General features: G+C 39.1%; 1 protein-coding gene across 1 annotated transcript in view; it reads left to right on the forward strand.

Moving 5' to 3' along the window:
- GLB1 (galactosidase beta 1) overlaps positions 1-25,283 on the forward strand; it is a 46,091-nt gene that overhangs the window by 17,258 nt on the left and 3,550 nt on the right. The window contains exons 3-15 of the mRNA XM_085304311.1: positions 1,142-1,292; positions 1,601-1,661; positions 2,757-2,851; positions 4,154-4,334; positions 5,430-5,488; positions 6,393-6,514; positions 6,643-6,683; positions 7,161-7,273; positions 10,932-11,006; positions 17,120-17,209; positions 18,974-19,087; positions 19,950-20,081; positions 23,060-23,299. Of these exons, the coding sequence (XP_085160437.1) occupies positions 1,142-1,292; positions 1,601-1,661; positions 2,757-2,851; positions 4,154-4,334; positions 5,430-5,488; positions 6,393-6,514; positions 6,643-6,683; positions 7,161-7,273; positions 10,932-11,006; positions 17,120-17,209; positions 18,974-19,087; positions 19,950-20,081; positions 23,060-23,299 (1,474 nt within the window). The remainder of the gene's footprint in view (positions 1-1,141; positions 1,293-1,600; positions 1,662-2,756; positions 2,852-4,153; positions 4,335-5,429; positions 5,489-6,392; positions 6,515-6,642; positions 6,684-7,160; positions 7,274-10,931; positions 11,007-17,119; positions 17,210-18,973; positions 19,088-19,949; positions 20,082-23,059; positions 23,300-25,283) is intronic.

Consider the following 25,283-nt stretch of genomic DNA (forward strand, 5'->3'; position numbering starts at 1 on the left):
TCTCTCCTCCTCAGTAGTTTTTACAGAACTAACTCTTGAATGTAAAAACATTGTCTGAATACAACAGTGTTGTCTGAGAGGCTCCTTGGTTGACTAAGCACAGTTTTGGTTTTACAAATTTTTGTTGAATTCATACTCTGGAACAATGGCAGCAGTTTTCTTAGAAGGGGCACAAACATATGTGCAAAAAATAAATGCATTGGACATAAGTTCTGCCTTTCTCTTGAAGCCTTGCTCAAGCTGCACCAATCCATAATTTTAATGTCTATCTCTGCTGTGACTGCCACCTACTACTGTGCCAAGCCCAAATTCTCATGGTTGTTGTGCAAGGACCATAAACTGTAACACAACATATGGTATTTTGTAAATAATGTGTTTCTTATCTTGCAACCAAGTGTAATTTGTATAATCTATGAGGTATTTTGTAGTCAGGTTGTGGTTTCCAAAGTCCTCGAAGTAAGAGAGATATTTTCTCAAATAATTTGCTTGTTTGACGCTTCCATTACTTGGTTGAAATGAGGCTCCTGTCCAGGCTCCTGGGTGCCTTAGCATACCTCAACCATGCTTCCCATGTTGTTTTTTTTCAGAACCTCTYTTGCTTCTGGTCAGGGAAGATTTTCAGGACCTAGATGCAAAATCTTCTGAGGCTTAGACATTTGTAACATCTTTTCGTTGGCAGCAGCATGGACCTGTCAGCTGAGGTGGTGTGCCCTGTGCAAGCTGGSTGGTCTGCTCTCTGAGGTCATCTGYTGTTTTGGGGAAGCTAATTCCCGAACACATCTTGCATGGGTGGTTTTCAGTGTTCACCTCTTCACAAACCTCCCACCACTACACCGCTGGCAGCTTTAAAACCATCGTGGTTTTGAAATGGCAAAAGCAAAAGCAAAACTTGTTCCTGGATTGATACAGACTCCCACAGACAAAACCCAAAGTATTAACCCTTATTTTGGAATTAATTTTAACACCTTTTGCCATAGGAAGCAGGTCACAGACGAAAGCCTCCAGAATTATTCTTGTATTTTACTAATCTGAACATGAGTTAAGCTTTGCATATCCCTGGGAGTGCAGTGCTAACACTTGTTGTTTGAAATTCTGGTTTGGTCTGAGTTTCCTAACGGAAGGTGATTTTCTCTCTTTATAGGTACGTGCCATGGAACTATCATGAACCCCAACGGGGCATATATGATTTCTCTGGTGACAGAGATCTAGAATATTTCCTGCAGCTTGCTAATGAAACTGGCTTGTTGGTGATTCTGAGAGCTGGACCTTACATCTGTGCAGAATGGGACATGGTACAGCTTTTTGTAAAAGCTATCTCATTTCTAGGCTAAGTCTGAGGCAACTGTTTTCTTCCTAAACTAGAAAAATATCCTTGGTGTTCCCTTGGAAAAGGCTCCTGGTTAAGCATCCTCAGTGACTTTTTACAGCACAAGCTTACTTAGTGTTTGTTTTTCTTTGAGAATTACTACTTGCCTTATGGGTTTGTTTGTTTGTTTGTTTGTTTTTAAAATTCAATCTCAGTATATTTTTTGACAACTGGCTAAATTGTTCTTTGTTTCCAATAAATGGACCACTGAAGCGGTTTCCTTTCTTTTTGCAGGGAGGCTTGCCTGCATGGCTGCTGGAGAAGGAATCTATTGTTCTCAGGTCTTCTGATTCAGGTGAGGATGTCAAAAGGACTAGCAAATGTATATTTTAACAGCAGGAGGACTTGATGTTTGAGGCTATGTTCGGATTGTTCATACCTCATTTTAAGTTATCCTGTGAGTAAAAACTTAATACTCTAAGATGTATGTGTTGGAGAAGTGTATGGAAAGAACAAAGTAGGGTAGAAAATCATGCAACTTCTGTGATTAAAGAACTGTAGAGCTGAGTCCTTCAGGTTGTTGTGGATGCTATTCCTAGAGCTAATGGAGTTTTTTAGCAGTTGGTTTTCTAAGGAAATGATTGAAGTTGTATAATTAAAAAAAAAAAAAGAGAGAGAGATGGGCGGAGGGAGATAGAGGGGAGCAATTTATGTCATCTGTCTCTTCTTGTTCCCCATTCCCAGGCATTTTCTTAGTAATTTCCAGAGCAACAACCAGTTTCAGCCAAGTATAAGTTTGAAAATTTCATGAAAATTGGTGCCAAGAGAGACAAATTATTTTAGCCACTGAGAAAAAAAGAAGATAGCTTTGAGCTCTGAGATTTTCCRTTTGGCAACAACCAGTGGCCACTCATTGTAGGAGCCTTTCTTGGCTGGTCATTGTGCACGTAATTCCAGAAATAGTTACAGCACTATTGTGTTACCTGGTCATGGACATGACACGGACAGGTGAGATGAGACAGGAGATGAATGTGGTTATTGGAAGGGGGATTAGGGGACAAAGATGTAAATCCATATAGTGTCTGTCTTCAGTTCTGCTGGTCATTGAATAAATTATCTATTAAAAAAATGGTACTGACAGCAACATTAGTTTCTTTTCCTATTGAATTGCATTAGGACAATTTGTGTGAGATGTTTTAAAGTATCTCTGGTGATTTTCAAAGTTCATCAGTGTTAGAATATTTTATTTTTTAATGACTCCACCCATATATTGAAAGCTGACAATTACAAACTAGCGTAAGAGCATGTCAGTTCATTAGATGCTGTTCTTATAAATTTTGTGTAGTTAGAAAATTAGGTAAAAACTACCCATATATAATTTAAAACAAAAATCGGGAGTTATAAAGCAGAAAAGTTGTGAACTGTTCAGTTTTCACTTTGTGTATCTCAGATTACCTGGCAGCTGTTGAGAAATGGATGAGTGTCCTTTTGCCAAAGATGAAGCCTCACCTCTATCAAAATGGAGGTCCAATCATCATGGTGCAGGTAACTTTTTGAAAGTTCAATGAACCCAAGCAGCATGGGTGCTTATATTGGTCTTACTGACACTTCTTGTATCCAGTGGTAATGCACACAGATGCTCCTTAGCAATTTCTGAAAACTAAAGGATTCTGATGAGATCCCTCATCGAAGAGAGCTGAATGTCATCTCCAGAATTTAGAGAGCATTTATCTGCTCCATACAAGTTGTTTTCTACTAGTATAGAAAGCAATAAAACAAGCTTGTGAGACTTCTTAGATCTGAGTCTTGTGCCAGCTCTCAGATTAAGCAAAAACATTAACATTATCTGAAACCCTCTTGGAGGAAAAAGGTGTATAAGGATACTTGCAGATAGAAGAAAAGCAATATGAAGCAAGCCTATTAACACATGCAGCATCAAGGTTTAGGCTTTTTAGTTCTTCATGCTAACTTGAGCTATGAATGATTGAGGGTATTATACTGTGCATGCATAGTGGGTAGTTTCTCTCTTGAACTCCTTCGAGATGTGCTGTGGTGATTATTCCATTTTCTTACTTAATATTTGACAGTAACTACAGCTTCATGCTAATTAATTGAAATTCCCTGGCTTTCACAAGATGGGAGACCCTTCTTAAAATGTCAGCCAAGATCACTGTTCTTGAGCAATGTATTCTCTGTATTCAGTAAAAGCACTGCGCTAAACTATTCCTTATCAGAAGTGGGATATTTAAAACAGGATTGTCAGAAGTTGCCTTAAGGAACATTTGGCATTGGGTCTGGAGCTGGAAGCTGATCCCTTGGGAAAGGGGCAGGAGGTACACCTTTCAAGAGCAGTGAATTGTCCAATCATTTAAGTCTATTGCAGGGCTTTGCTGTTCATGTGAGCCCCTCTACTGACCCATATTTTCTCATAGGTCTCTGTTCTGATCTACTGTGGTTTTGATCATGTTACAACCTGATCTGTGTTTTTTTTTTTTTTTTTAATTAGTTTGCTGGAAGCCGGACCGTAGTTCTTCTTTTAAATAGAGACCGTATTTTGATTACTGTTATTGAATAGATAAGGATAGAGACCTTTATGTGAAGTTCAAAGGATTTTGTAGGAGAAGTACTTCTCTGTAGACAATGATAGCTCTACTGTAAGGTACAGGTGCGAGGAATGAGGGCCTGGAAGTATTGTCTTCTCCTGCTGCTCCTTAAGTCTGGAGTTAAATTGGCCTTTTCAGGGTTGCCATCAAAGGAAAAGGAAGCCAAGGTTTAAGCTTTCCATTTTTAGTATCAGATACAGATTCAAACTGGCTACTGCTTACGTAAATTGTTTTTACCGTGCAGGTAGAGAATGAGTATGGAAGCTACTTTGCTTGCGACTATGACTATCTACGTTCCCTTCAGAAGATCTTCCGCCAGCATCTTGGGGATGAGGTTGTGCTATTCACAACTGATGGTGCAAGCAAGCTGTACTTGAGATGTGGAGCTCTTCAGGGTTTTTATGCCACAGTAGACTTTGCTCCAGGTTGGAGATGACTTTTTTTTTTTTTTTTTTTTTTTTGTAACAAACAAAGTGTGTTGGTGGCAGGACAAATGGTCTCCTTGACTGCTTAAATGTGGTGATAGACATAAATGACTATTTGACACATTGTTAAACATAAAAGAATTACTCACAAGTACTAAGTTAGTCATAATCGCTTCCTGGGTGTTTTGTTTTCTGTTGTTTTTTTCTTTCTTTTTTTTTTTTTTTTTGAAATGGCCTCTGCCTGTTCCAGAATCCAGCCCTCCTAGTTTATTTCTTTAAATTGGTAGTTACTGAGGGAGAAAAAAATGCTGAAGACCATCATTAGAAATATGTACACCACCACAATTTGCAGAAATACAGGTCTGAAGAATGGCTAAGCACCAATAGTGTTCTCAGAAAGTGCCTATTTGATAGAAGAGGAGAATTAATGCAGTTTATGCAGAACTGGCTTGGAAAAATAAGCTTACGGCACAAGAAACATACTCCAAGATAGTTCTGTTTCTTTTTCTTTTTTTTTTTCTTTTGACTTGTGGCCTCTCTTCTATATTATTCTCTCTACAGTCAAAGATGTATGGTTAGTAGGAATCTTTTTTTTTATAAGTAGATTGAAACAGTGAGCTCCTTCATGTATATCATGTATCAAGTAGTTATTATTTACAGTCCCTGTGGCTTGAACCACTTGGAGTGATCAGAAGTGAAACTCCTATTTATAGGTTGCCTGGCATCTATTCTTCCTTATAGTCTTGATAACGGAACTGCAGGCCTATACTTTTCAGTGAGTCTGACACATCTCAGACTTTATGGAGGCAGGATGTCATTCTCAGAGCTGGATTTTCAGAGGATGTAARCTTAGGACTCTGTTAAAGCTTCTTTCTTTTTTCTTTTCTTTTCTTTTTTTTTTCCTTAAAAAAAGAAAAAAGTTCCACAGCTCAAACACTAAAATCTGAGGTATTGAATCTACACCTGCATTTTTTGAAGTAAGTTGCTTACCTGGATTTTTACTAGGTCTTGAAATGGAGGTACATTTCAGTAAAATGAAAGAACTAGCAAAAGTCATGGATGTTGCAACTCAGTTATGCTTTTGTCTGTTTATAGGTGGCAATGTCACAGCAGCATTCTTAGTTCAAAGAGGCAGTGAACCTGCAGGCCCTTTGGTATGTCTTTTTGCTTAAGTTTCCTGTATCACTCTTAATGTTAGAGTAATTAATAAAAGAGGAGTTGACAAGAGTTTGTTGGACAGTTTGTTAGGGACAGGTTTATTGGGATATAATTTCAAAATCAGTCCAAAAAGCTGAACGAAGGTGCTTGTGCATGTCTTTTTCTATGCCATGCTGACTGCTGTTCCGCAAGTATTACTTTAGTCTCAGGAGAAATTGATTTTTATTTCAGTATTTTTCCTAGCTAAGACAAATATTTACAAAGCAGCGGAAACAGTAAGCATGATTAGATGTGTTAGTGAGGTACGTGTGTGGGTGGAAGTTAAAAGCAGAAATTAAAAGGGCAGGTTAGAAGTTGCTTCCTGTTTTTAGCTACCCCAGAGTTTCTACACAAGTGGTAATGGGATGTGAGATCATTGGAAGCCATTTTAACAAAGGGGGGAGGTCTCTTGATGGTACAAGATTATCTCTGTGCTTTGAAATTATTTAGAACACAGTTTGAGAGTGTTTGAGTGATTTATGTTTCATTACATCTAATTTACATATCTTGTTCTGCATATAATATATTTGTTCGATCTCTTATTTTAATGCTGAGTATCTGAAACATATTCAGGTTTACAAATTCCGAGGAAAGCCATGCTCTTTGGTACATAATAATTTTATACAGACATTTTGAAAATGATTGCTTGAACCAATTCTTAAGTGTCCATATAAAATTATTGAACCAATCCTTTAATTTCTTTGAATGGTCTATACCTTGCTGTATTTATAGTAGTTTAGAAAAGACTCACATGAGTAGGTGCCTTTTTTCCTTTCCTCTTACAGTTAGTAACCTAAATCACATTGCATTCTTGTTCCCTCTTCATATTTTCCCTTCCTCTTTTGCCATTCCTCCTTTCAGGTTAATTCTGAGTTTTATACTGGATGGTTGGATCACTGGGGACACCATCATTCTGTTGTGCCCACACAAACCATAGCTAAAACCCTTAATGAAATCCTGGCACATGGTGCTAACGTTAACCTGTAAGTGTATGTTCACTAGAGGTTAGTTTTTTCTGGAGAGGGGTTGTTTTGTTTTGTTTTCCAATTCCAAATGTTGATACTCAGCAAAACCTGATTTAAGTGGATTGTATTTTGTTTTGTTTTTTCAGATACATGTTTATAGGTGGGACTAATTTTGCCTATTGGAATGGTAAGAAATGATATAAGAGATTATGATAATACAATGAAGAGGCTAATGAATTAGGTAGTAATGTGCTAGTCCCTTTAAAAGCATGAGCTATGCATACTCTCAAATGGCAAGAGACAAGTGCACTAGCTTTTTCTGTGTCTATTGGCAGTATGTTCTAAATCCATGTGGTATTTGCCTTTGCAAAGGGTGAGGAACAAGTCTGGCCTTTGCTTYGCTCAATTCTGTAAAACAGTTGAAACATGGATAAATCTATTTCTCTTCAAAGTATTTGTAAAGACTATGTAATAGAGCAGTGAGAGCCTAGAAGGGACTGTGTCTTCCATAGGAAATAGTTTCCCTGTGCCAAATCCCACATCCCAGGGCCTACACTGAATCTGAAAGTGAAGTCTGGCTGTGATTGGAGAGAATTCTGAAAATTTATCCCTTTGGAAAACCCAACTCCTTTACATTTTCTGTTGCTTTTTCTCTGTCTCTGAGGTGCTAATATGCCCTATATGCCACAGCCCACCAGTTATGACTATGATGCTCCACTGAGTGAAGCAGGGGATCTCACAGAAAAATATTTTGCCTTGCGGGAAGTCATTGGTATGGTAAGTGTCCCTAGGACATGTTTAGAATGGTTCTCTGAAGCAACTCTAGCTTACTGGAAAATCTCTTGCTCTTGTGTTGGTGTGAGTTATTTCTGCATTTATTGTCCTGTGCAGGAAATGGAATTGAAATAGAATGAGGTGATTAGTCTGATCCAATTGCTTGTTAGAAAAAGGGCAAGATCTTGCACCTCCCTGGTTATCCCCTCTACTGTCTCAATGAGTCCATCCCTCACTTTCAAAGACGGGTTGCAGGTGTGGATCTGACATTCTGAGATGATTTAACTCTTTTTTTTTTTAGCTGAATTAGTTTTCTTCCAACTTGGCTCACTCCATCTGATAAGAGCTGGAACTGGCATGAGGAAGCAGAGGGAGGGAGGAAGGGTTTGACTGGGAGAGGAGATGGAGGGTGAGTGCACAGGGCTTCCCCTTTGTAGAACTCATAGGCCTTTCAGTCAATACAGGCAGGCTGGTCACTTCACTTCAGCCTGGTATGTGCCACAACTTAAGTGCTTTGACTGCCTGTCTGCCAAGCTTCATGTTGTGGTTTGGGGCCTCTGGAGCCTCTGTGAGAAGGAGCAYGCTTACCCAAATGAACTGTCTTTCTTTTTTGATGCCACAAACTAGATCATACATAGGTCAAAGCTTTGAAGCGAGTAGCATTTCTGCATACTGGAGATTGGAGCAAAATACGGAATTTGTATCTGGATTTTGAGAAGACATTTCAGGCCATTCAGACTAGGCTTAAAGACAGATTTCCTGGGAAGCCCAGGGCTCCTACTGTCCTGTTGCATGCTAGAAATGTTGCTGTAACCTAGAACATGCTTTTTTGAAGTAAGTCTCTCAGAAAGTTTTTGCACTGTCTCTAGGGTTAAGTATGCCTTTTATCTCCCCCCTGTAGAAAGCCTAATATAGACCATTTTCTTAACATTCTCTGTTTTCCCCAAGCTTTCCATTGATTGGGTGATTTTGATAGAGGGGACTTACTATCTTGGTGCAGCTTTTCTCACCAAAGAAATTCCCAAGCTTCCTGTTTTTGAGTTGTTTTCTTCAAGGCAAGATACCTATCTGAACTTTAAGTAGTGTTCTAGTGCAATTGAGACGGCCTTGATAAGATCTGAAGTGTTCAGTATAAGCTAAGGTATGTTGGGTCATGGTAAAGCTTTTATGGTGTGATTTGTTTGTCTCTTACCTTCCATATCCATAGGATCTCAGTGAAGATTTATTGTCTCTGCTGTGGGTTCTAAACCCATAATAGTCCATCTACTGAAATGTAGTTAGAGCTGAAGCTACTATAAGAAAATAAAGCTGGCCCCTAGCTAATGGCTGTTTTTAGAATGTTACCTGTACTACAAGGCTAATGCATTATAAACTTCTTTCCTTCTTTCTTTCAGTTAATAAATATAATAAAAGAGGGTTCCAGCTTTAAACTTCCTTCAATTGCTTACAGCATTCTCTGATTTCTACCATTTCAGCTGAAACTTCTCTTGAGTGAATATAGTTTTTCTTTTTTCTTCTTTCTTTTTTTTAAGCCCGAATGATTTGATTATTTTTCAAATACAGAGAGAAAGAAATGAACTTGTTGTCAAGAAATATGAATTAGTTTTTCATCTGTGTGCAGTTGAGAGTTGACAGAGAGGCAGTGAGAATTATACTGCTATGATCTCTTAAAATAAATAAATAAATAAACCCAACTTGTTTTGGTGCAGAGGCAAACTTTTGAGGTGAGTTTTATGCCAGACATGCCATGTGTAAATCCAAGAAACCTCCCAAGAAAAATAGCCCTTCAGCACCTCCCCAAATCTATTAAAAAAAAAAAAAAACAAAAGAAACCCCTAATGGTTGCCAAATTAAGCACTTGAAGTTACTGAACATTCAAATTAATGTAACCTTCACAGATGGGATCATTTGTGCACATATATTAGAAAGTAGACTTAGACTACTTGATCACATAGGTTTCTTATCTGCAGAAGTTTTCTCTCTATAGTGGGTAAATGGGGCCATGTTCAATAAAGGAAAGATCAAGTGGGAAGTCCAGACTTAAAACCAGGGACGAGTCATGGGAGAAAAGAGGAGAGGTTTTAGTATGACAAGAAGGTAAGGAGGTTGGAGGCTCGGGATTGTGGGGTCTGAGGTGCAGGAAGAGAGCCCTTGTCTAAACTCACCATGCCTCAAGGGCATCCAAGAAGCCAGTGGACATCCTTCACCCCTTCCCTCCTCAGCAATGCTGTAAGCTGATCTTGGGCAGTTCTTCCTAGAGATACAGGGTGAGATGTAACTAGAAATAGGCTGACAGTCAGAGTACTTCCCTGTCAGGTGGCTCCTCCTGATCTGTAGGCAGTTGTCTAGGCCAGGAGCAGAGGGGAGCTAATGCAGGAATCTCATGGGTTCGTGGAACTGTGGAGGAGATGGTGGTTGCTCAAGAGCCGGAATTGTGCTAACATCCTGCTGCTGTGGGGCTGTGGGCTCCAGGCTCCTTGCACTCTGTGTTAAATCATTTCATTGAGGTACTCCCAGCAAAAGAGTTATGCACACTTTTGCTACTGGGTTAGCTTGCCRATGTGGCTCAGTAAAATGGTCTGAGGCCTGGATGCCTGGTGGGGGAGGGAACACGTGAATACAGCCAAAGGAAGGTGGGATCATGGCTGCTGCTTTGACTGACACTGAGCTCTGCAGCCTGAAAAGCTGATRGGGGGAAAGGGCACCAGCAATGGGCTAGGAGAGCTGGAGCAGGGCCCAAAACTTGGTCAGATGAAAGTACGCAGATGGGACAAGAAGTGGTAAATTCCATAAGCTGCAGCTGTCAAAGGTGTTGCTCCCCACCGTGGGAATTGCCACCAGACTTGCGGCAGCACAGGGGATGTGTGCCAAATGGGAYGAAGGCCCCAGCGACCCCCTATGTCCAGACAGGGGCTGTGACAGTGGAAGCACAACTGAAAGAATGGACCAGCTTGACAAACCGGCACGTGAGGAGAGCAACCTCACACCTTTTAAGATTCATTTTATCTAAATTCTTCTATGTGTTCCCCTCTCTGTTAGCTGGGCTGCTGTGGGGTAGAGTGCCCCCAGCAGCCTGGAAGTTGCTAGCTAAGTTATCCCCCCTGGTTGTGAGGCTTTTACAGCTGCTTCTGAATGAAACCAGCATAGGCAGCAAGGGATTAGCAGGTTTTGTGGGGAGGCAACAAGCAATAACCGTGAACTGAGAGGGAAGGYGCAAGGGGCTAATAATTCTCATATGGAAGTGCTTCTAAGGAAGATGGGGAGGATCARATGGAACTACCTGTAGAAAGGTGGAGTTGAAGCTCCCAATGACTTGAGGGGTGACTCCAGAGGGGCTGTAGACAGACAGTAATGCAAGCTGTGGCCACAGGAGGGCTTCAGGGACACTGATTCTTCAGCAGCTAGTTCATTTGTTGTCCGTTTTACAGTTATCTTCAGTTAAGTATTCATCAAAAATTATATTTACCATATGTGATTAAACCAGATGGATTTTTTWAAACCTCTTCTGAGCCTAGAAACAAGTATAATTCGTTAACACTGTGAGAACACCTACTTTTAGCCAAAGTTCTACTTTTGTAAGTTGTGAAGTGGAAAGTGAGAATTCAGTTAAAATGTGTTTGAATTTTTCATGTTTTTTTTTTTCCTTTTCCCTCCTTTCTAGTATAACCAGTTACCAGAAGGCATTATCCCTCCAACAACACCCAAATTTGCTTATGGGAAGATTYGCTTGCAAAAGGTAAATCAACACTTGCAATCTAGTAGATGTATCTTTCTTTAATGTTGTATGTTTGCTTTTTGCTAGAAATTTGAGGACGTAGTGTCAGCCTCTAGCTGACATACAAAATAGAGAGGAAAAGCTTGAAAGCAAACTTTCAGGAAGGGAAGCACAGAGCTTGAGAGTTAAGAATCATACCTACAATGGAAAAAGAGCAAATATATACTATCTGGAAGTAAAAGATAATTTTTKTAATATCTTGCAAGTATGTGAAGTTTAGCAAAAGTGAAATGATATATCTTCGTAATGTAATAGAACTGTAGTTGTCTGAGATAAYTAATGTATGAATAACGAGGCTGAGGGAATGCTAGCACAAGAGGTATGATAGTGTTTTTGTAGCTGGTGATGCTTCTGAAAGGGAAAAGGCAGGTAGGACATACATGTCTTTTAAGATAGTTTTGGCTGTTGTAAGTTTTGAGTATGGACCACTTTCAATAAATTTGAAAGTTTCAGTGATATAGCTTCTTACGGGATTTATGGAAATCTGCAGATGATGAGGGAAATCAAATTACTTTGCTACTGAGGGAGAAGCATGCAGAACCCAGCCGTGATATATTCTGTTTGGCAGTAGTCATGTAGCTGGTCAGCACATGAATAGGTGCAGTCTATCCACAGCACTGTCATTTTGGGGGTCATTGATAGTTTTCTGTGGAATATGGTTGAGAACTGGGTTACTGCAGTGAGCAGAGAGGAAGGTTTAGGAGATACAAGAGAACAGGCTGGTATGGACTTGGCTTCAATCATTCTGCTGCTCACAGAGAAGTTGTCTTGAGGTGCAGAGTTACTGCAACTGGTAAACTGTATACTCTAATTCATAATGTTTTGTTTTATACTTTATGCTCTTTCTTTTCAGCCAGCCACCTTTTCAGTCAGCAGTATATCTGATCTGTCATGCCGTTGCAGCTGAAGTGTTGCAAAATTAGATAGTGATAAGGCTTTGCAGCTGTTTTTAAGTTGTCCCACTTTACTGGTGGGCAGGAATCAAWCTTTCATAATGGTGATTCACCAGTGAAGCTGACAAAGATCTGTATCATTTTCAACAACCCTTCAGTATCTGCAGACTTAGGCAAGGGCTGTATGAAATTTCACTAAATTGGTTTATATTTGGTAATGACTAATTATATATCGTTATCAGTACACCTGCCATTTCTGCTACTTTCATAGGTGGGAGTAGCAAGTGCTTAGGGACCTTCTAATCAGATTCTGACTCTCCATTTTCTCATGGTTCATACCTCTCAGATAGGGCTGTCCTATTTCACTGGAATGATGACTGGAATGATCACTGTCCTATTTCCCTTTCATGCCTGCAAGAAATGAAAGCTGAAGCATGTCTGGCCTAGAAACCTTCTCACAAAYGAGAGGTGAGGACAGATAACTAAAGTGACTGAAACATCACAGCTTTGTTGTGGTCATCACAGTGGAAACCCTGCTCCTGTAGAGTTTCTTGCTTGCTTGAGAGGATGCATTTTACTTTGCACCCAGCTGTTTTAGGAAGTGAGATGGCATGTCTATACTGGCAGGTGTGAGATTCCTATCCTTGCCTGTACAGATATTGCCATTTGCATTGAAAGCCTCTGTAACTGTTTTCTGGGAAGAAACCTGCTCGCTGTTCTATGAACACACTGTTTATATCAAATGCTGTGCTTCATTGCTCTATATCATGGGTGCAGTGTAACCATGAGTCTCAAATCACAGAGCGTTTGTACTATCTGCTCCTGCCGAAACAGTCCATCCAACTCCACATTGCATTCTAGTCCCTGTTGTGGCAAGGTAAAGTCTATTTCTCCTATCCAGCTTGTTTGGAGAAGCCTAAAAGTATCTAAGTGAATATCAAGGAGAGAGTATTATAGGACTTCAGCTTCTGTAATCATAATCTTCCTGTCTGTAACATTTGCAGTGACAGCGCTAAAACAGTTACCAAAGTAATARTAAAATGGATGTCATGAAGTTTCACTGTGCACTCAGGGTCTAGCAGTTAGTCTGCTATGCAAAGCATTGAATCTACTGCTGTAAATCAACTCCCATGGCCATTTTACAGARAGGAAGAGGGAAAGGAGACTTTGGAGTATTTTTGGTAGATACATGGTATACTTTAGAGGCATGTGTAACCAGAGCAGCCTATTCCTGTTATCTTTTCTACAAGACATTCTATGATTAATTCAGTCCCCAACCAAGTACCTGATGAGCTGCTCGGCAATGAAACTTGAGAAAAGAGATGTTTACCCTCTTCAGTGCTGCCTATCAGTTCCACTGTTTTTTGAATTTATTAGTTTGTTTTTTTTATTTATCCTGTGCATGTGTGGGGAGGGCATCTTGGAGGGATGACATATGAAAGGTGAAGGATTTCCTGGCAGATAGCAGTAGGAAAGACCCCAGATTAAGTAATGGAGAATGACTAGAAACAGCATAGCATGGAAGCTCTCTCCTCCTTCTTTCTTGTACCTCAAGATGGCTGTTCTACCAGAGCTAGCAGTTATATGCACATATGTGAAGTGCTTGATAAGCTAGAGAAGCAACATAATACTCGTAATGATTGTAAGATCTTGTATCTCTTACAGTTTCACCATGTTTCRTAGGATCATTTGTTTGTACTTCTTTCCTTATTGCACTTCAGAACAGGGAAAAAAATCTGAGAAATAATAGTTTTTTTTGTTTGTTTTTTAAATGTTTTGTTTTACTGTGTAAAGGTCTGCCAAACCTTTTGCAAAGAGTTTGCCCTAGCTGGGTATAATTGAGGAACTCAGTCTAGTAAAAAAAAAAATAAAAAATGGTCAGACAGGTGTTCATTTTGAGCTATTGAGTGGTTTTAAAGAATAGTTCTCTGAGTGGCGGAGGAAAGAGAATGAACTTATTAAAACCTGCCTGGGCACACTGTCATTACTACGGAAGAAGCCGGGGAAGCGGTCCGTGAGGAAGCATCTCACTGCAGAGATGCAGAAGAGAAGTGTTGAAGAGGTAGGCAAAGGCGGAACAGCAATAGATGGGATCAGGAAATGTGAGACAATGGATGGGGTTTAAGACCTAGAATGCAGGGAGCATCTTTTCCAGAGCCAAACAAATGAGTTTTGGTGTCTGCAATATGTATATGTGACTGTGCAGGCTTATGACCAAGTGGTAGTTTCTGCTCAACACTTGGAAGGAACCTGAGGAGCGCTTGGTCATGAGAAAGTGCCTGCCCTGATAGTATAACCTGCAGGCTTTTAGATTCCGGAATTGTCTCAGTTCTTGAGGTGTAGAGAGTTCGAGCAATAGCAAGTGACTGGCATCTCTCACACATACTTATCTGTGCGAAAACAGGGTTAAGCAAACAGAATGCTGCAACAGCTGATAATTGCATTGGAGCTTTTTTTTTTTTTATTTTTTTATTTTTTTTTTTTTGGTAGTTTACAGTACACTTTGATTTTTGAAGACCTTACTTTGCCAGTTCAAAAAGTATTGTTACTTTTTCTTAGTAGTTGTCAGATTGTGGTGTTTACAGTTTACAGTTTTTTTTTACAATTTTTTTAAAATAAAAAACTGTAATATTTAAATTCACTCTTGAGTTTCTGTTGTGATAATGCTTGTCCACTAGGTAATAAACAGGAAATCAGAGCAAGAGCAGCTGTTGGGCTTTTGCTTTTTTTTTAAACTTTGTATGTATGATGAAGAAAAATGGATTTACTCAGGTCAGTCATACTACCAAAGTTAAGAATGTTAAGCTGAATAAAAATGATGCATTTAAGTTGCAAGGAAACAAGCTTCTATCAACCCAGTCCAYAAGTGAATAGTGTGGTGTACCCATATGCAGAATAGAAGCCCTTTTGGTAGCAGGAGCTTAAAAGAGTAAAACAAGCACCTCTGTAATATTGAGTTCAGCAAGGCACAAAGTAGCACATGTTGCCAATTTGTGTCTCTATGCAAAGGTATTAATCTTTAGCTTCACAGCTGTAGTACACTGCCCAGCAGTTCAGTCTTACCTGTGGCCTACCAAGTCCAGCATTACAATTTAATGTTACCAGCTCATTTGGAGGAGCACAGTATGAGGAATGGAGCATATCGCCAGCCCAGAGCATTTGGAGAATTTCACTCTCTGAAAACTAATTATGTTGGATGTAGTTCTTAAGCTGAAAATGTAGGAGCAGGTGACTTTGATACAGGCAATCATTTGATTGACAGATGTTTTGCCATAGTGAAGGTGCTTAGCCACAACTRAGAGAGACTTAACTTTCAATTAGTCATGAGATTACTAAAAGGATTATGCTTCTTCTGGTTTTCTTATATCCATCTGAAGAGGTAAGTTCATTTCAAAAGTCACTTCAGAGCTATGTCTTCATGCTGAAGTTGAGAACCACTGCTGTCATACTGTGCTCAGCAGTGAGTTTTTGCTGTGCAATACTGGCTTTCCTGTTTGAGAAGCTCCAGGATGCACCTCAAACTGTAGAAAACAGAGTGTAATCCTAGCATTCACTGAATGTTGTGTTTCCTCCAATAACTTCCTACTGCATCTCCAGTGTTCTGAGTAATTTCCAGTGTCTTTGGTACCCTGCATGGGAAGGCAGGTAGATGCTGTATCATATTTTGGTCTATTGATGTCATCATGTGCAAACAGTGCTATGGATGAGCAAAACTCATGTGGTGGTGAGGCAAAATAAGTGTTATTGTGGAAAAGGAAGAGTGTGCTCTTCCCCTGGTACCATAGAAAGAGGCAAGTAAGTGGATTCTGCCCTGTATCACAGAAGGGAATTGGAGACGGGCAGACTGCCCAGTCCTGCATGGATATAAATAGTCAGAATATAGTGGATGTTTGTTCGACAAACTAGTGTAGATGAAGGAAGAGTGGTTTGTGCCTTCCGTGAGCTTATAGGCTGTGTGAAGTAAAGTGTGGTGGATATACAGTTTCAACTAAACTTTAGTCACTATGGTTATACATGTACCTTGCTCTCAATTTAGAGTTGGCAATATTAAAATAATAGTGTTGCAAGAGAAAACCACATGACTTTTTTTGTATGTGCTGAAGAAATAATTGCATGTACCTAGGTGATTGATGGTGGCTTCTGTGACCTACAGAAAGTATTTCAGATAGACTACTTTTAATTTTTGAGCACTTCTCATTTTTGAGTATGCTGTGCAAAAAAATTCAATACTTCTGTTATTGAAGCAGTCTAAAAGTCTATTTTTTTTGCTGACAATGCTCTTGGAGTATATGATTTTATGCTATTTTTAAAAGACTATTTTTTTACTATTTTTTTTTCTAAGAGGGTATTTGAAAGCCAGTCTAGGTTTGGGATACTTTGAATGTCTGATGTGTAATCACCACTGAACTGTGGCGATATTTTTTGTGAAACAGGTGAAGTTTTTGCACAAAAAATATAAATACAGTTGATTTTTGAGATTATAGGATACCATGCATATTGTGTGCATCTTGTGTAATATACAAAATTGATAGAGTCTGAGAAAGAATTGTAGATGAATGGAAATCTTCTATAATTGCAAAATGCAATTACAGATGGCAAGAAAAGTGTTACGCAAGTTCTGATTCAGCAGGATATTTAATCATGCATAGGCTAAAACATGCTGCCCATCTCACTAAAATCAGTCCAAGTATTTGTATATATACTCATATATGAAAATATATAAGTAGTATGGGAATCAGTGGCACTTTCACCACTGTGATTTAAGTACAGTGATTGGAATTTGGATAATACAATTGCTTTGTCTTAATTGTTCAGAGCCATAATGTTTTCTTATGGAACTTTTGTGAAAAACTCCTAGGTTTGTTCTCATTAAATAATAATAGATCATTTTATGAATGCAAAGCAAGCTTAAAAGATATGGATTTTTTTTTTTTAAGCACTACTCTGGATGGAGTATGTTTTCTTCAGATTTCATCAGTTCTCTATACTGTGCTCTATTATTGCAGATTATAGAGATATTTCAATGTATATAAAGGTGATGTAAGGGCTTGAGTTGTCCAAAAGGAAAGCAAAGAGAGATACAACTAGCTGGCCAGGCGGCCTGATAKGCAGGCTGTTTTATTTAGACTGAATTTTCCTGACCTTTTACTGACCTACACATCTGCTTTTTCTGTGCTGCAGGTGGGTACTGTGTTGGAGGTTCTTGACAAACTGTCACCTGCTGGACCAGTAAAAAGCACTTACCCTGTAACCTTTGTTCAGGTAAAGCAGGTAAGAATTCCTTGGGGTAGGCACTTTGCAGTCGTTTTGTGAAGTTKATTTGAACAGCACTCCGTGGTGTGACTCCTCTCATGTCCAATGTCTTATACCACATCTCAGCACAGGTAGTAATAGTGTGGTAAAAGTGGTCAGGGTTTTTGCACTGGAGACCTTTCCATATTTGACAGTGCTCCTGTTTTACATCAGAGATTCTCCTCGTTCCATGAATGTAGGTATATATGCTGTCCAGGCTTTCTACTTCATCTCTTTTCTTTCTGAAGTACTGATTTTCAGATTCTTAAGATAAACTGGTATTTTATCCATCTATCTTTTTTCATCTCTGTTCTTTTTCTTTATTCTATTTTTCTTTCTCTCTCTCCACCTGCTTYTATATCAGAGTGAGAACAGTGGCTGAGACAGCACTTGCTCGTGCAGGGGAGCCTGGAGAATGGGGCTGGATGYTTTGGTTACTTTTAGTCCCCTTTTACTAAATATCTGGTAGGCCAAGAGTAGGTGGTAAGGGAAAATTTTGGGAGTGATCTCTGGGAGCTGTTGCAGCCCACTGCCCTGGGCATTCACCTCACTGGTTGAGATGGAAAAGGACCAGTCTCTGCATTTTACTATGGCTTCTGCTGACTCCCCTTCTCCTCTCTTTGCTCCTCTCTTCTGTGCTGAATTTATCACAGACAGGAACACTGGTGCTGATTACCTGTGGCTGAAATAAGCTACTCCCAGATCATGTGATAGTGGTGGTAGCTGGGGGAGGGAGAAAAGGGAGAAGCACTTCAGCAGGTCCCTGCAATATTTTGTAAGGCATTATTCAAGTAAGGGTTCAAAGTTCAGATTTTTCCTGACCAAACCACTAATATGGCGATATTAGAGAAATTGCACATATTAGGTTGTGACAGGATATGTTTTCTAGTGGGCTTCTCTCACTTGTCTTCTGGCCTTCAAACCTGTAATACCTTGCCTTAGAAAAGAGGGCTGCCAGTGGAGCTTCCAGCATCTTTGTGCTCCTCTTCCCGCCCCATCAACCTCCATTTTTCTGGGTGCCTTATTGCAAATGATGCTAGTAGTTACAGAGAACGGGAACTGGTTTACTCTCACTTCTTCCTGTCACAGCTATGCTAAAATCCAAGTCTTGCAGATAAATTATTTTGTGGCTACTGGGTGAAAGACAATGCATTTTTTGTTTTGTTCTTAATTTATGTTTCACTTGTGATAAGAACAAATCAGATTGTGGCTTGTTTTTTTCTTTTTTTTTTCCCCTCCACCCCCACTGGATAACTTAGTGAAAAATATTCTAAAGTTTTCCTGATGTAAATCAGCTAGTCTGTAAAAGAGGTAATATCCATCTGATTAATATGTCAATTTTGGGACAGTGGGTGACAAGTTTGTTATATAAATTCAATTACGAAGGGATTTTTTCAGTGTTTTTAATGAAGACCTCAGTATTGTCAGTAATTGACTATTTTGTTTTTATTGAGAAAATGCCTCATACCCAAGATTCTTATCTTTTAAGGTTATGTAAATGCACAAATGAAACACTTAAAAATGGAAACTTTTTGAAATTTTCACCTATCACTTAAAGGTCAAAGTGAACTCTAATCTCAAGCTGGTATCTCGGGTAGACACTATCTGAAGTGAATGACAGGTAATGTTTGAATCTGAACATGTGGGCAGGAATGTGGGATGTTTCTAATTCGTGACCTGAATTGAAGCTATAGATTAACTTGATTCATTAATCTTTTTTTTTCCTTCTTCCCTCTTTCTTAGTATTTTGGATTTGTATTGTACAGAACTACACTTCCAAAAAACTGTACAGAGCCAACACAACTCTCTTCGCCTTTAAATGGAGTTCATGATCGTGCCTATGTCTCTGTGGATGGGGTAAGTGTTGTCTTCTAGTGTCTGTTTCTGCTATGAAAGGCCTTCACCAAAGACATGATTGCAGTCTGCCTTTTTCTTTGATTCTCCTCCTCTCTCCAGCTTACCAGAATAACTCTATTAAGTAATCATATTAAATCAGATGAAGGAAGRAAGTATATGATTGATTCATACCAAATACTAATATGTATTTCAGAAAATAAAAACATTTATCTATAATTTCTAAGGAAAATGCAATAGTTTCCACTTTTGAGATATTTGAATATTAATGCGGGCTTATGACATCAGTGGAAAAATACCTAGAAGGAAGAGCTCACTTGCAGGTTCATGAAATACATTTATGATACATCTATGCTTGATAACTTTCTACAGTGTTTCCTTATTTTTTTTTCCTTTTTCTTTTTTCCTTTGAGGGTAAGAGGAAGTGGAAGCCTGAGCTTATGTCTTACCTTATGAAACTGGCTTCTGACCACAAATTAAAAAAAGTAGTATAATGTGCAGGATGTAAACTATACCTTTCTTCCCTTTAGCAAAATTTTGTTCCTGCTTAATAAGAATTAATATCAGTTCATGGATTTTGACAGCCTAGTTTTTATTCTTTGATCTGTGCAGATTTTCATAGCCTTTGTGGTCATTCCCAGCTCTTCTTTCCCTATTTCCGAAAATGAGAATAAATAAAGCTAAATATTGATGGGAGCTTAATTGTGCTCAAGTGAAAGAGGACGTAAGGGAGATAATTTCTTTTTTTGCACTTCTGTTTCCTTTCTTCCCTTTCTTTCCTTGATGCAAGCTGAAAAGACAAACAACAGGTTGTTGTCCTTTTTCAATGGTTATTGTCTTCCTCCTTTTGGTATAATTCATACAGGTTCCTCAGGGTGTCCTTGAAAGGGATGGATCACTTGTGATAAATATAACTGGGAAGGCTGGAGCAAATCTGGACATCTTGGTAGAGAATATGGGCCGAGTCAACTTCGGTCGATACAATAATGACTTTAAGGTAAGTAAAGTCAGTTAAGCCCTAGGCATTTTTTTTCCTTTTCTCYTCTCTCTAGAGGTTGAAAAGAAAGTATTGGGTGGGAAAGAGGAAAAGGATCAAGATTACACAGCTGTAACCTTTACCTCAAAATAAAAAAAACTCAGTAGTTTTCATTTGAGTCTTTCTGTCATCAAAATCAAAGTGGAATTAAAAACTGACAGACATCTTAATTTTTTTTTTTGTTAGTTCACTTGTGCTGCCAGCCAAAGTGTCGCCCACAAGACTTTCAGGATGAATTGAACACATAGCTAACATCTTAAGATGTACGAAACTGTTAGGATAAACTCAGAAATAGGCTGGAACTCCACTTAGATCTCAACCTTACTTTGAGGCTTATGAATCCTGGGGGTGTATTTGTGTGTTTGTGTATATACACRTATATGCTTCTGTGTCTGTTCCCATGTTCAATTTTATTTATCAGCAGTGTACCCGTGCGAAATTTTTAGGCTGTCTCACATGTGCTCTACCCTGCAAAGTTTCTAGCTCAGGTTTGSATTGGTCAAATTTTAGGAATAACTATCAGAAAGCCTCTAAATGCTTCTGAATCCATGCTGCACTTGGGAACTGTCACCTCCTCTCATCGGTGGTGATACGACTAAAATAACACTGGAAAGGGCAGGAGCAAAAGGGAAACWTTGCTTGTTTTAGACTTAGTGGGATCCTCAGTGCTACGTGATGTTTGCTAAAGAGAAAGAGGAGAGACAAATATTGCAGTGCTCAYGCATCAGCAACTGAGTCTTCACTGAGCTTGTGGCATATAAATCTAGTGGACAGCAGTAGTGCCAACTCTGTGCTGTCTTTACGTGTTATCTTGCCTTTTATCTGAATGTCGAGAGAGAGCAGCTAGTTCCCCAGTGTTTTGCCTTCGTATAAATTCAGCACAAAGGTACCTTTTGGTGTGGAGGGGAACAGTCCAGGTAATAAGGAAACCTGTGTGCTGAGCGCTAAATGAAGGGTTAGAAATTGGATTAGGCAGGTGCTGGATGTTGCTGTGTTAAGTTGAAATTCACACAAAGCCAGTATTCAGCCTTTAAAAGATTAAGGATGAAAGCAAGTTTAGTTAGGCATGTGCACTTTGAGAACAATCCTCTAAAAGCAGGACCTCTGTTCCTTCAGGCCAGTGTTCTTTGTGTTGATTTTAAAAACAAGGAATAATTATGCCTTAGTTTTTAGGGGTTTTACACATGTTGCAACTTTGCAAGTGGGACAGTCTGCTCTAAAGTTATTTTTGAAATCCTGTGTTTTAAAGCAAGTGTGATTGCTTTTGTGGGTTTTGTTTCACTGGGGTTTTTTCCCTAACTTTTTTGAGTTTGAAATGGACCATCTAGCTTTTRGAAAGAATATTGAAAGATTTTTTTGTTTTTAAAATATCCTACTGATTTAAGTCTTGCTGTTGAAGGACACGAAGGAAAAGTGTGGTTTTTATTTATTTTTTTTTTCGCATACTCACTGCCACCTATATCTTTATTTTGCTTGGAAGATTTGTTTCCATATCGGCACCTTTGAATATGCATTCAACTACGGACAAAAGCAAGAGTAATCAGTAGGCATTTGAGAGGGTGTCAAGGGGACGAGGCCAAACTGTTTTCAGTTGTCCTGTGTGACAGGACAAGAGGCAGTGGGCAGAAATCGAAGCACAGGAAGTTCCGCCTGAACGTGAGGRGGAATTTCTTCACTGTGAGAGTGACRGAGCACTGGCACAGGTTGCCCAGAGAGGTTGTGGAGTCTCCTTCTCTGGGGATACTCAAGGCCCGCCTAGATGCAGCCCTGTCTAACATGCTCTAGGTGACCCTGCTGAGCGGGGAGGTTGGACTAGATGATCTCCAGAGGTCCCGTCCAACCTTACTGATTCTATGATTCTATGATCTCATTTAAAAATCACACCATTCTTAGTGCTTAAAGATGGGTATAGGCATAGAGATTAGAAAGTTTTGGCCAAAGTTATATTGCATTACTTCAACTGATTGCCAAACAGAGTGAAGTCTAGGRTCTGCAAGAAAGTTGTACTATTTAAACTCTGTGCAGATATTTCTTTCTGTGTTACGAAAAGTAAGTTCCTATCTTCAAAATGGGCATTTAGGTAAAAGAAGAAAGAACGCCTGTTAAGTCTAGTCATCAGCATGAGCACTGTGAAGTCAGTGCAATTCTGATTAGATGTCAGAGAACAGGCATATGTCACCATGTCAGCTCTCCAAGACCATAGAAAACATGGTGTTGCTTGTGCCTTTACTCAGAGAATGACTTTTTCTTTTTTTTTTTTCTTTAAGTTCATGAACTTATCTTGCATTTGCATTTACAGTATCCTGCTGTGCTTCAAGGGTGCACACAGTTCCATAGAAATGAAACAAGACTTGTGGGCTTGAAGCTGACTGTCAGCTTAAAGTATTTCACTGAATCAGAGCCGCAAACTATTTGTCTTGCACTGATATTTTGATACTGTATGTTAGMTGTAGTAGGTTTATAGGAAGTAAATACTGCTTTCTCTGCTATTGTGCAGGTTAATGGCTTGGGTTACTGACTCAGTATTACCAAATCTCTTGATTGTATCTCAAGACTTAAGGTATTTAGTGTCTTTTCTGCTCTTTATTAAGCCCTGGCTTTTGGGATCATGTCTTCATGTTGAAGTAAAATAAACTTTCACAACTATGGGAAAAAAGTTTGAAATTTAAACTCACTGATGTCCAAGCTTCTAACTTTGAAGAGGATCAGCTTTTTAACAGAGAAAAAATGAAACCTTTTATACTTAAGCAAAGCTTATGATTTAGGGAAGACCAGATGCTTTCATACCCAGATTGTTTTTTTCATACCCAGATTGTCAGTTATTGTAAGTGCTTTGCTTCAGCCAGAGTTTTATTCCCAACTTTATAGTTGCAGCCAAATAACTTCAATAACGTGAAGCTAATTATGTTTTTTTTTCTTTTTTCCCTCCTTCCTCCTAGGGTCTAGTTTCAAATTTAACTCTTGGTCAAGATATACTTGTAGAATGGGAAATCTATCCTCTAGATGTAGATGGAGCAGTGAACCGTGACATTAATGATCACCCTGAGCAACCACAGAGATCTGTGGGTAATCCATCAAGTTATGAAGCACCCACGTTTTACACTGGTAGACTTTCAGTTCCTGGTGAGATTCCAGATTTGCCTCAAGACACCTACGTCAAGTTTCCTGGCTGGACAAAGGTATAACTTTTTGTAGTAAAAGCTTGAATTCCAGTCAAAAAGCTACTGAAACTTGTATGAAAAGTCGAAGTCCACCTCTCTTGAATCAGTAGATTATAGCTGTGAGGTGTATCAAATGTATTTAAATGACTAGGAATGGATTACTTTAGGTAAATCTGGAGATAAACCATTAAGAAGAGGAAGCMTGTATTGAATATGCTTGGTGTTGGTCTAGAAAAGGAGATGTCACAAAAAATTACTTTTCCAGCAGTGAGGAAAATGACCTGTCAGGCTACTAAGACTACTAAGGAATGCTTTATTTAGTTGAAGGGGGGTTTTTTTGACCTGAGCTGTGGAGTAGATGCAGCTCTTTGAAGGGAAGAAGTGAATACATGTCTTGTCCCAGAATAAAAATTACTTTATGTTAAGTGAGATGCTAACGGCCATTTTCCTGATTATGCAAATTGATTAAAGGTAGCTAAGAACATACTTGCAGGGCTGTGTGAGGACCTACAGATCCTGTTACAAATCATAGGGAGAATTAGGCTGCAAATGCAACAGCAGCGTGATGCCCATATTTATGGTCCAGTATTTGGAAGATATTATTGCCTCTCTTCTGGAGGTTACCCAGAAGTGGACTGAATGCATCAAAGAGCATTGCCATGAGAAGCTTGTGGGCAGATCTCTGTTAGTGAGAACCTCTGACAGGCATAACTAGAGCAGAAGAGAGCATCTTTTCATAGTGCAAGGTTTGAAATAGCCAGCAAGCAGGGTGGGTAAGGACCATCTTAACTAGATTGTGGGAGGCCCAGACAGCAAAATTGTGCACTCTGAAAGGAGTGACACTTAACTGCAAGCTTCAGGGAAGTTCCTGTGTTAGTTAGGTGGTTAAACTACTCTTTTCTGAAGCCATTTGTTTGCTTATTGCTATCAAAATAGAGTAGGTGAAGGAGGTGTAGGTAGTCTATATAACTTATTCTAGTGGTTAAAGCACTTCCTAGTATTTAGGAGACCCTGATTCATTGCTGACATTTAATGTTGCCAGCACTGAACATGAGGAAGTCTGGCTTTTGCTCCTTGTTCCTGTATCTGACATAGTCCCTGAATAAAATTCGAAAATAGTCCTTTGCAGAGACTGGAGTCTGGGACTTTTGAAAAATAAATAAATAAATAAAAATAAAAAAGTCCTGTCATCCAATGAATCACAAATTCTTTTTTGAGTAGTGACATCCTTCAGGAAGAGAGATTGACCATATCTGCCTGCTGGCAAAACCTGCTTTGAAATGGGAAATGAAGCCAATAAGTCTTATGTATAGATGGGAATCTCCTCCTTTGATCTGTTGAAAATAGCGATCTCTAGTTTACATATTGTCTGACCCCTCTAAAGGAGTCTAGGTGAAGAGATCCCAGATGAACTGTAAGTAGGACTGTTGGATTGATCCTTCGGGCTTGATAAGGTAATGGCGATATGGACTAAGCCATAGCTTTAAATAACAAGATATCCAAGACTGAGATGATGCTGATGCAGCGCAAGGAGGCAAGCAGAAACTAAGATTTTCAGATAACTTTACCAATGAGTAAATGCCTGTAAACCAGAAGRCAGTAAGAGTTTAAATTCCACTCAAATCCTATTGGATCTGGGCCTTAATTACTTCAGTGGTCCAGTAAAAAATTGCTGATGCCAAAGTGAGGAGGGGGATTCTTAATAGGAGTTAAAACCAAAATATATGATTACTTAGAAAACTATGGAAATGGCACTTACTAGGAAAAACATGCAGATCTAATGCTGATTTTACTTCAGCATGTTAAGGAAAAGAACATGATAAGCAGACAGGTGCAGCATTAACAGTCATGACCTGCATTGTAGATTGTTTACGTCAGCGGTTTTGGAAACTGTCATTACTGACAAAACTTCTTCCACCATCACTTGAGGAAATGCAATGCCTTTAAGTGTACCTGCCTTGATTAGGTTTACTGTTTTTTTTTTTTTTTTTTTTTTTTTTTT

The sequence above is a fragment of the Rhea americana genome, unplaced genomic scaffold (assembly GCF_003343005.1).
Source record: "Rhea americana isolate MKP2758 unplaced genomic scaffold, rheAme1 scaffold_100, whole genome shotgun sequence".
Lineage (NCBI taxonomy): Eukaryota > Metazoa > Chordata > Aves > Rheiformes > Rheidae > Rhea > Rhea americana.